Source organism: Nycticebus coucang, chromosome 1, assembly GCF_027406575.1.
Source record: "Nycticebus coucang isolate mNycCou1 chromosome 1, mNycCou1.pri, whole genome shotgun sequence".
NCBI lineage: Eukaryota > Metazoa > Chordata > Mammalia > Primates > Lorisidae > Nycticebus > Nycticebus coucang.
This window is the reverse complement of record NC_069780.1, coordinates 75,612,793-75,625,445: the sequence shown is the minus strand read 5'-3', so window position 1 is coordinate 75,625,445 and position 12,653 is coordinate 75,612,793. Positions and strand designations below refer to the sequence as shown.

At 35.1% G+C, this 12,653-nt stretch overlaps 1 protein-coding gene across 1 annotated transcript in view; it reads left to right on the top strand.

The window, feature by feature from the left end:
• IQCM (IQ motif containing M) overlaps positions 1 to 12,653 on the top strand; it is a 474,905-nt gene that overhangs the window by 242,253 nt on the left and 219,999 nt on the right. The window contains exon 9 of the mRNA XM_053597778.1: positions 1,653 to 1,851. Coding sequence (XP_053453753.1) covers positions 1,653 to 1,851 — 199 coding nt within the window. The remainder of the gene's footprint in view (positions 1 to 1,652; positions 1,852 to 12,653) is intronic.

The window sequence follows — 12,653 nt, the reverse complement described above, 5'->3', positions numbered from 1 at the left end:
TTCCTATTCTTCACCTTTTCTGGTAGCTTTGTTTTTAAATAATGTATCAATCCCTAGTCTAGTGCATAAAATGATAGATTTTTACTCAGCAATCTATAAGAATTTTCTCAAGATAAAGGGGGAAAATGAGAAGAATCACCAGTCGCTAATACAAAAGAACTACATTTATAAGAATATTACAGATGGTTATCTTCCTTTCTTTTACAAAGAGGGAAAGGACTGTTTTCCTTTACACACAGAGACTAAAAGATTTAGCAGCCCCAGTTCTGCATCTTTAGTTACAGGTCAAAAGTAAATACACAGTTTTCTGTGCCTTAGCAAATCTCTTTGGTTCACTTGAGTATAGAAAGTTAGGGAGTCAAAAAGGATCTTCCATATTCATAAAGATGTTTAAATATGGGACTGATCTCCATTCTATTGGGCACAGAATTATCTTTTGGATGATATTCAAACTGAGGTTCAAAAATGATTTTATGTTGATGGTCAAACAACATATAATTTATGACATCCTAGAAGACACCTCAAGGATCAAGACAAACTATAGAAAAGACAAATACAAAAAGACAGAACTGGTATTTCATCTATCACCCTATAGATAGCTGAATCAAAATTAGATTCTCTACATTTCAGTTACCAATAGAAGAAGAAAATAATGGCCACGTATAAAACAAAACAAGACTTGTTCAAGAACCAACTTAATGCAGAAACCACACCAAAAAAGACTAAGAAAAAAAATGCAAATACAGAGTCAGTGTGAGTCAGAAAATTGGGCCTGGGATTCAGAGGTCTGTGTGTATAATACATTCTTTGGGCGAGACTTGGTTCTGCTGGGTGAATTGATCTGAGCATCTCAATGGAACTCTGGCTGGGAATGAGAAACAGAAACAAAAACATTAAGAAGAGGAAGAATTTTTATATGCTAAGAATTGCAAAGGAACTAAACTTTGGACTTTGAAAGACTTTGAACAATCTAGCCACCGTATAAAAAAATATGAGTATTTAAAGGGAAAAAGCAGACACAGGGTTACCAGGATTGCGGGTAGTCTGTTTACAGTACAAAACTTGCATTTTGCTCATGTTATTTACCAGTGTAAGGGTCATCATTATCAGTATTAACACACTGATCATGGTTTATAGTATGATCTTTCCCTTCTGCTGATTCCACAACTCTACCACAACCCTATAGTGCTTCTCAATTGAGAGCTTTTGGGTCAAAATTACTTTTGATGATGTTTGGTGAAGAGAATATTGGTGCCAGATAATTAAGTAGTATCTTTAAGTCTTTAAATAACTCTTTATTTATCTTTAAATAAGTCTTTAGTTTAAAATAGCTTCTGAGATAGGAAAATAATTTAAACTAACCTGTCCTGTCATATGAAAATTTTTTCTTTTGAAAAGTTGTGGATAAACTTTGATAAATTCAATTTTTTTTGGATTTCCTTTCTTCAGAAAGGTGATTTTATATATGTAATATTGATTCAGCCTTCTTTGGAGAAGCTTACTGATGTATTCAGGTGATACTATATATTGAATTCTACGTACAAGTTAAAATATGTTTTTTATTTAAATACATTCTTCAAAGAATTTAAGATGTTTGTAGCAAGTTGTTTTTCTAATTAACTTAATAAGAAACTTTGATATTTTATTTTTAGGAAAAAATCTGTTTCAGGTAAAGTTGATAAGCTTGACAATAAAGTTAAAAGAATTGGACCACACATAGAAATCTTCCAGGTGTTTCGAGAAAGAAACAAATTCATAATCACCAAAAATTTTGTTAGAATGATCACTATCATGCAGGCGCATGTCAGGGGATGGCTTGAACGCAGAAGATTCCAAAGAATATCGAACAAGGTAAGGTATACATTAGATATTATGTTTAAAAATTTTTTCATATAGATTCAATTAAGTAGAATTTTGAATAGTCACCTGGTCAATATGTCTATGATCTTTCTTTTTTTTTTTTTTAAATTTTCTTTAATTTTTTTGCTTAATTTAAAAGTATGATGTACAAATATTTTTGGTTACATGAATCACTTTCTCATAATGCTTGTCTATGATCTCCCTAAGTTCTACATACTTTTGATTAGGAAAATGTTATGAATAATCTGCTCTGATGACAATTATAGATGGTACCAAGCTGGAGACTTTGAACAAAAAGCTTTACTTATCCTTAATTCAACAGTTCTGGAACTACTTATTCTTCAGCCAGGACTAACTATTTCTGCACTGAAGTTGTTTCTTCTTTGCTCTCTGTTTATTCTGTGTTTAGAGCAACTTTGGTCCATTTCCCAAACTCCTGGGTACTCTTGCAGAGTATAAGTGTTCAGTTTAAAGAGAACTACACACACAGATATCTACCTGGACAACTTTTATAAATAGCACTCCTGATTATTAAAATGAATCATGCGGGCCAATTTTGGGTTGGCAATTGCAGAAGAACCTGAGTGGGTGGATCTTGGCAAAACTTTCTCTAACCCAAAATGTTCTCACCTTGAGAGCTAAGGTTTTATGAATCATAAGGAATTGGGGAAACCAACTATGAAGGGAAGAATAGATCAGGAATGCCTACTCCAATTTCTTATTGTTCTGGGAAGAGCCCTCTAGAATAGACATACAGTGAGTATTCCCAATACATTTCTCTCAGAAAGCGGTGATACCGTGAAAAGTAATCCATCTGCTATCTCTGGGTGTAAATTTATACATATGTGTGTAATATGCCTATGTATTTATTATGATTAAACATGATAATGCATGTAAAACTCTGGCAAAAAGTAGGCTTTCCATATACTTAATCCTTCATTAATTTTGTGAGGTAGCTGCTATATCTATTTTACAAAGGAGGAAACTGAAGCAAATTAAGTTATTTGCTCCAACTCAAATACCTGAAAAGTAATAGAGCTAGGATGCAAACCATGTCTGCCCGATTCCAATGGCTATGCTTTTTCTATTAATACATACCTCATCACCTACTTGAACTACTTTAGCCATGACTGAATACTGTATAATCTAATCTAAAGCTATATTCCAGACCTGTTTCTTTCAGTTCAGACTCAGGTAATAAATTGTCATCTTGAAAAGCCCATTGTTAAATCGAACTCCATATGACCTTAAATGAACTCATTTTCTCAGTCCACAAAGCTCTTCTTTTCCTGTCTTACCTAAATTGATGAAATATTCTACCACCCATTGTCCAAGCCATAAACCTGGTGTTCTCTTAGATTTTTTTCAGCTTCTTCTTTCCCACATCCAATTGGTTACCAATTTCTTGAACTATTCTTCTCTGTTTCTTACTAGAGCTTCAATTCATCTACCCTTACACTGAGAACTAAAAGTCTCCTAATTCATCTTCTTGCCTGTATTTCTACTTCCATCCAATCTACCATATGGCATATTTTAAAAATTCCACTCTGATTACCTTATTCCCATTCTTACCATCTTTTTATGGCCCTATGCAGCAGTCTCCCAACCTTTGTGGCACCAGGCATTGGTTTCATAGAAGAGAATTTCCCCCTGGTTAGCAGAGGGAGGCAGGGCAGGATTGGGATTAGGCAAAACCCCAGAGGTGATGTGTGCAATGAGGAGCAGCTGGCTGCTGTAATTACAGATGAAGCTTCTTTGCTCCATTGCTCACTGCTCACCTCCTGCTGTGACCTGGTTCCTAAGTTTCATGGAAGACAATTTTTCCATGGACATGACAGATGTGGAGACTTGCAGTTGGGGAAAGTGAAGCTTGGAAGTCCTCTCTGAATAGGCTGTGGATCAACACCAGTCTGTAGCCTGGAGCTTGGGGACCATAGGTATATAAAGTATGAACTCTCTAATGTAGCATACATGCTCTCCCTATTGTGGTTCTTGCCCACTCTCTAGCTTCATCACATGATACTCCCTCACATACTCCCTGTACTTTAGCAAACTCCAAACTCTGATTGTTTTCTATTATGTTTTTATGCTATTTTCTCAGCCTATAATAATCTTTCTCCTTTATCTTTTGCTAAATTCCAATTTATCTTTCAAGATATTTCTAAAGTATATGCACTTGGACACCCTTCCTGGTTCATCAAGCAGAGCTGATCTCTCCATTCTTCTGGTTGTTATCATACCCAGTTCTCTACATTGTTATCTGCTATTTACATGTCTATCATACTCTTTATTTTTGTATTTATGGTACCATATACTATTCTGACACAGTCTCTCTGTCATTTCATATGAACTTATTATCTGCTATTTTTTGTTTGTATATGTTTATATTTATTTTGACTAAATAGATCTATGAGGATAGAAATCTGTCTTGTTTGCAATTGTAATCAAATGCCTAAGATAGTGCTTAGCATATGATAGGCACTCAGCAAATATCTATGGCGTGTTGATTGGATGAATTAATTCAACAAAATATAATTGTAAAATTTTACCATGGCACTGTAAGTTCTGTCTACAGAGGAAGAGTGGGCCTAAAATGAAGGTGAAAAGGAGAGATTGATAAGGAAAATGCTGAATTTCTAGATGAAGGTAAAATTTGAGATTAAAACAACGGGTAGTACTTTTAAAGAATCAGTGCCAATATAAACTAGATTGTTGACTTTTATTTGGTTATAAAACTTGTTATGATCATTGATTTTCTTTCTTACTCCATCATCGGCCTGGGGTACTATGTTGAATGGCTGCCTTGTTGATATGGTTAAAGTGATTTTGCCAACTGATAGAATGCTAGTGGGACTGGCCTATAACGTGTAAGTATAAATTTCCAGGACATGCCTATGTGAAGGGTTGCTGTTGGGGGAATTCTTGATAGACTTTCTGTTCTAGAGGCTGCACAGCAAATCACTGGGTAATTATCAGCACTGTAGCAGTCTCTCCACTGGGATACTTCTATAACCATATAATTTGACTGCCACTTCCGAGCTTGTTGCTGTGGACATTGTCTGCTGAATGTCACTTTAAGATTTCTCAAGAGACTGTACAATTTTCACCATTTCCTGTGAAACTCTTAGTTTGAATTTATTTGGAAATAATGAAGCAGCAGTGAATTACCATTCATACATCAGGAGACCTCAGAGTTTGCCATATTTTACTATCAACATTATTTCTACCATTCAGAATGTGCTTTTCCTTAAAATATCTCTGTTTTTGTTTGTATGTATGCTTTTGGTATAACTAATAGTGATATAAAAAATCTAATAAAAAATAATGATCTAAAGACACAATAATTGCATTTTCCTTAATGTAATGACTCTAAAATATTTTACTTAACATTTTTCTCTGAATATTTATAATTTAATTTTAAAATTTTAATCCTAAATTGATATATTCAGTTTCTGTTGGCCAAAAATATTTTAATTCCGTGACACCAGAATGGCTATGGTTGCAATAAGAAAAATAATATTTGAAATTGGCTTTAAGTAAATATTTATTATTATAGACATAAATTTGGAACAATCCTGGAAAATCTGAGTTTTAATGTTACCATAGTAATATCCTATGTATAGCTCAATGGTCTTCAATATTTTGGAGGTTACAGAATTCTTTGAAAATTTGATGAAATTTATTTTCCTATCATTATCTCAGAATATCAAAACAGAAACAATAATAAAATCCTGAAGCTTGTTCATGGACCCTATGCCATAGCTAACCTTATATAGAACACTTTTATTATATAAATATGTTAGCTACCGGGTACCTGGAGAACTATGTTCATGTATTCAACTGCTAAAAACCAATAGATATTTCCGTCTTGGGAAGTAGGAAAGCAGCTATGTGTACCTTTACTTGTTTAAATTGATAATAATTACTATATACTGGGTCCGATATCCTGCCTGGTATGTGATCACAAAGAGAATATAGTCCAGTGATAAATGGATGATTAACAAGTCACAGGTATTGTTCGAGTCCGTAGAGAGGCCACTTAACTCCTTGTGGTTTTGATATTCATTTCTCTGATGATTGGTGACATTGAGCATTTTCTCATGTGTTTACTGGCCATCATTCTGTCTTCTAAAAATGAAACACAACTTTAGCCTAGGATGAAAGAGGAAAGAGGAGGGAGAAAAAAGGGTAGTGGGTGGGAGGGATAGTAGGAGATAGTAGAGGGACCACACCTATGGAGTACATTGCAAATACAAGTTGGATCTATCGTGTATAGAACACAAATGTCCTAATGCTATAATTGGGTAAATGAGGTGAAAGCTATATTGATTAGTATGATGAAAGCACTCCAATTTGTACAAAGAATCAGCACATTGAAAATGGCATAAATGTATTTATGATCTATGTATGAAAGACTTAATAAAAATATATATTATAAAAAAAAGAAAGAAAAGCTTCTGTTCATATATTTTGCCCACTTTAGGGTTCTTTGATTTTTATTGCTGATTTGCTTGTGTTATTTGTAGATTCTGGTTATTAACCCTTTATCAGATATGAATATTTTCTCCTATTGTGTCAATTACCTGTTTGCTCTGTTGATTATTTCCTTGACTGTGCAGAAGCTTTTTAATTTAATCAGGTCCCATTTATTTGTGTTGCAGTGATTGCCCTTGGGATCTTTTTCATAAATTCTTTGCCTTGGTTGATATCTAGAAGAGTTTTCCACCATTTTCTTCTAGATTTCCTATGGTTTCATATCTTAGATTTAAGTCTGTAATATATCTTGAATTAATTTTAATAGTGGTGACAGATATGGATTCTGTTTTAATAATCTGTATGTGGCTATCCAATTTTCACTGTACCATTTATTGAACAGGAATTCTCTTCCCCGGTGCATATTGCTGTCTTCTTTGTCAAAGATCAGATGGCAATATTTGCTTGGTTTTATATCTGGGTTCTCTGTTCTATTTCATTGGTCTATATGATATCATCTAACCATAGTAAAAATAGCTTTTATTAAAAAGTCCCAAAACAATAGATGCTGGCATGGATGTGGATAGGAAATTAACTTTTATCAAATTTTCAAAGAATTCTGTAACCTCCAAAATATTGAAGACCATTGAGCTATTGTATGGTAACATTAAAACTCAGATTTTCTAGGATTGTTCTAAATTTGTATCTATAATAAATGTTTACTTAAAGCCAATTTCAAATATATATTTTTTTCTTATTACAACCATAAGCCATTCCAGTATCATGGAATTTCAACAGTCTTGGCCAACAGCAACTGAATATATGAATTTGAGTGCATGGTGGTGATGGCTGGAGGTAGGGTTGGAGAAATGGCTAGTCCATAGGACTTCTGGTTTGATTAGATTTGGAGATATGGAAGAGGAAGGAGTCAAGAATGATTCCTAGGTTTTTGTCTTGGATAACTTGGTCCTCCTTGTACCCTATCCCTACATAGAGATTAAAAATCAGCATTAGTGGTAACTAACTGGAGCCATGCCAGCTGATGACAATGTTCAAGGAGTGTGCATAGAGGTAGAAGAGAATCTTACGAAGATTGAGCAAGATCATTGTTCAAAGGGAAGCAGAAGATGAGTACTCCACAGATGCTAAATCAGTAGTCAGGGAGGTAGGCAGAAAACCAGAATCTAGTAGGTCACGGAAGTTCAAACATAGCAAAATTCCAGTAAGTTTATGAAGTGAAGACATCTGAAATAGATGAGTTGAAACACTATAAGGTTTAGGGAAGGATAGTTTGAGTTAAAGAATACCTAAGAATATTTAAATGATCATTGAAAGAAGGGAAAAGTTGATGATACAAAAAAGAGGAGGATAGTTCATATTATAAGGTTTTAAAGAAGATTGAGATGGGGGTTGGTGTCTAAGACAATTGACAGGATTAGCCTTGGGTTAGAGGAAATGTATTTCCCCACTGTACCACTGTAGTAGGATCAAAGGATGCTGTAGATGCAGTTTTGTTTTAGACTTGGTGACGCGAAGGTGAGATTGCAAGAAACCAATAGATTTTTCCCTCTTGGGAAGTAGGAAAGCAGGCCATTTGGTGAGAGTGAGCATTTAGATGTTAAGTTTGAATGTTTGAGGAGATTGAGGTAAAAGAGAAAACAGGGGAGATAGGCCTAGAAAAACACAGATAAGGTTGGTGATTAAGAATTGGAGTAGGAACCATTTGTTCTGGTTGTAATTATGCTAAATTTTTATTAATTATGAAAAATGAGGCATAGAGAGGTAATATAACTTGTCTGAAGTATGCATCTAACAAGTGGAATACTTGAGAATCAGTTCTGAGAATCAAACCTAGGTTCATCTGGCTCCAGAGCACTTTAAAACAGTAAGGCATTCTGAAACAGCAGTATGCAATCATTCAAAATGTTGAATTTTTTTCTCAAATCAAGTTCAACACACATATTGGAGTATTGTGCCAGAAGCTAGATAAAACTCTCACCTGGCACTATAGAACTAACTAGGATGAGCTCACATCAGAGAAATGAAATCAGGAACCACAACATAGAGAATGGTGTCATTTCTGTGGCAACCAGGAGCTGCTATTAATGTTTTACAGAGTACATTGGAGTAAAACAATATATTTTTATTCATATTTATCAATAATAAAGTATGTATACTTACAATTACTACATTAATTACAGACAGAGTGGTTGAGCGTATGTTTCAGGTAGTAATAAAAAATAATCATTCTAACCTAGATCAGAAGGAGGGACAACAGCAGAGAACCCAGAATAAAGGCCTAATAAGAGCAAGACGAATCCAATGCAGGAGCAAGGTCCTTTAGCTTAGTATGGTTAGGGGCATCACCAGTTTCTTAGTGGATTGGGAACTGAATACAAGAATCCCACTTAGTGTTATTTGTGGCATGCATATTTGTGTGTGAGCATTTAACATAACTAGAATGTTCAATTTTATTTCATTGTATATATAGGTTTAATCATTTAAAAACATTTTTCTTTGTTTTTGTATAGTTTTTGAATAAAGATTCTTTCAGATATTATCATATGTAAAGTTTTACTTGAGATTAGATTTCAAATCAATAAATGTGGTCAAGATATCTTCAAACAGGTCTATGACATTATTTTTTTTATGAATATTCGCAGAAGCTTTATTCCTAATAGCCAAAACTATACACAATCTGAAGTTCTTCAAAGAATTAATGGTTAAACAAACTTTGATATAACTATTTTATGGAATACTACTCACCAATAAAAAGGAACTAACTATTAATACATGGAACAACTTAGGTTGATCTCAAAGACATTATGCTTTTTTTTTTTTTATTATTGTTGGAGATTCATTGAGGGTACAATAAGCCAGGTTATACTGATTGCATTTGTTAGGTAAAGTCCCTCTTGCAATCATGTCTTGCCCCCAAAATGTGTGGCACACACCAAGGCCAAAACCCCCTTCCTCCTTTCCTCTCTCTGCTCTTCCTTTCCCCACCCCTCCCTCATTATTTTGCTCTCTGCTCACCCCTTTCCCCACCCCCACTGTGACCTTAATTGTCATTAATTGTCCTCATATCAAAATTGAGTACATAGGATTCATGCTTCTCCATTCTTGTGATGCTTTACTAACAATAATGTCTTCCACTTCCATCCAGGTTAATATGAAGGATGTAAAGTCTCCATTTTTTTTTAATGGCTGAATAGTATTCCATGGTGTACATATACCACAGCTTGTTAATCCATTCCTGGCTTGGTGGGCATTTAGGCTGTTCCCACATTTTGGCGATTGTAAATTGAGCTGCAATAAACAGTCTAGTGCAAGTGTCCTTATGATAAAAGTATTTTTTTCCTTCTGGGTAGATGCCCAGTAATGGGATTGCAGGATCAAATGGGAGGTCTAGCTTGAGTGCTTTGAGGTTTCTCCATACTTCCTTCCAGAAAGGTTGTACTAGTTTGCAGTCCCACCAGCAGTGTAAAAGTGTTCCCTTCTCTCCACATCCACGCCAGCATCTGCAGTTTTAAGATTTTGTGATGTGGGCCATTCTCGCTGGGGTTAGATGGTATCTCAGGGTTGTTTTGATTTGCATTTCTCTAAAAGATAGGGATGATGAACATTTTTTCATGTGTTTTTTAGCCATTCATCTGTCTTCTTTAGAGAAGGTTCTATTCATGTCTCTTGCCCATTGATATATGGGATTGTTGGCTTTTTTCATGTGGATTAATTTGAGTTCTCTATAGATCCTAGTTATCAAGCTTTTGTTTGATTCAAAATATGCAAATATCCTTTCCCATTGTGTAGGTTGTCTATTTGTTTTGGTTGTTGTCTCCTTAGCTGTACAGAAGCTTTTCAGTTTAATGAAGTCCCATTTGTTTATTTTTGTTGTTGCAATTGCCATGGCAGTCTTCTTCATGAAGTCTTTCCCCAGGCCAATATCTTCCAGTGTTTTTCCTATGCTTTCTTGGAGGATTTTTATTGTTTCATGCCTTAAATTTAAGTCCTTTATCCATTTTGAATCAATTTTTGTGAGTGGAGAAAGATGTGGGTCCAGTTTCAGTCTTTTACATGTGGATATCCAGTTCTCCCAACACCATTTATTGAATAGGAAGTCTTTCTCCCAAGGTATGTTCTTGTTTGGTTTATCAAAGATTAGGTGATTGTAAGATGTTAGTTTCATTTCCTGGTTTTCTATTCAATTTCAAATGTCTATGTCTCTATTTTTGTGCTGGTACCATGCTGTCTTGACCATTATGGCTTTGTAGTACAGCCTTAAATCTGGTATGGTGATGCCCCACCTTTATTTTTATTACTAAGAACTGCCTTAGCTATACGGGTTTTTTTCTGGTTCCATACAAAATGCAGAATAATTTTTTCCAAATCTTGAAAGTACAATGTTGGTATTTTAATAAGAATGGCATTGAATAGGTAGATTGCTTTGGGAAGTATAGACATTTTAACAATGTTGATTCTTCCCATCCATGAGCATGATATGTTCTTCCATTTGTTAGTATCCTCTGCTATTTCCTTTCTAAGGATTTCATAATTTTCTTTATAGAGGTCCTTCACCTCCTTTGTTAGGTATATTCCTAGGTATTTCATTTTCTTTGAAACTATGGTGAAGGGAGTTGTGTCCTTAATTAGCTTCTCATCTTGACTGTTATTAGCGTATACAAAGGCTGACTTGTGGACATTGATTTTATATCCTGAAACATTACTGTATTTTTTGATGACTTCTAGGAGTATTGTGGTTGAGTCTTTGGGGTTCTCTAAGTATAAGATCATGTCGTCAGCAAAGAGGGAGAGTTTGACCTCCTCTGCTCCCATTTGGATTCCCTTTATTTCCTTGTCTTGCCTAATTGTATTGGCTAGAACTTCCAGCACTATGTTGAATAGTAAGGATGACAGAGCACAGCCTTGTCTGGTTCCAGTTCTAAAAGGAAAAGCTTTCAGTTTTACTCCATTCAGTAAAATATTAGCTGTGGGTTTGTCATAGATAGCCTCAATCAGTTTTAGAAACATGCCACCCATGCCTATACTCTTCAGTGTTCTAATTAGAAAAGGATGCTGGATTTTATTGAATGCTTTTTCTGCATATATCGAGAGGATCATATGCTCTTTATTTTTGCCTCTGTTAATATGGTGGGTAATGTTTATGGACTTGTGTATATGTTAAACCAGCCTTGCATCCCTGGGATGAAACCTACTTGATCATGATGTATGACTGTTTTTTTTTTTTTTTTTTTTTTTGTAGAGACAGAGTCTCACTTTATGGCCCTCGGTAGAGTGCTGTGGCCTCACACAGCTCACAGCAACCTCCAACTACTGGGCTTAAGCGATTCTCCTGCCTCAGCCTCCCGAGCAGCTGGGACTACAGGCACCCGCCACAACGTCCGGCTATTTTTTGGTTGCAGTTTGGCCAGGGCGGGGTTTGAACCCACCACCCTCGGTATATGAGGCCGGCACCCTACTGACTGAGCCACAGGTGCCACCCGATGTATGACTGTTTTGATGATAAGCTGTAATCTATTGGCTAGGATTTTGTTGAGAATTTTTGCATCTATATTCATGAGTGAAATTGGTCTGAAATTCTCCTTTTTGTTTGGGTCTTTTCCTGGTTTTGGTATCAGGTTGATGTTTGCTTCATAGAATGTGTTGGGGAAGATTCCTTCCTCCTCAATTTTTTGAAATAATTTCTGCAGTACAGGAATAAGCTCTTCCTTGAAAGTTTGATAGAATTCTGGTGTGAAGCCATCTGGACCAGGGCATTTTTTTGTTGGAAGCTTTTTCATTGTTTTTTTTTTTTTTTAATCTCAGTGCTTGAAATTGGTCTGTTCAGGAGCTCTATTTCTTCTTGGCTAAGTCAAGGGAGAGGGTGTGATTTCAAATCTTGATCCATTTCCTTCACATTGTCAAATTTCTGGGCATAGAGTTTCTGGTAGTATTCAGAGATGATCTCTTGTATCTCTGTGGGATCAGTTATTATTTCCCCTTTATCTTTTCTGATTGAGGTTACTAGAGATTTTACTTTTCTATTTCTAGTTAGTCTGGCCAATGGTTTATCTATTTTATTTATTTTTTCAAAGAACCAACTCCTTGTTTCATTAATTTTCTGAATGATTCTTTTGTTTTCAATTTAATTGATCTCTGATTTGATTTTGGATATTTCTGTTTTTCTCCTGGGTTTAGGCTTAGATTGTTCTTCTTTTTCCAATTCCATAAGGTGGTTTGTGAGTTTGTTGATGCGCTCTCTTTCTGTTTTTCAAATGTAGGCATCTAAAGCGATAAATTTTTCTCTCAAAACTGCTTTTGCA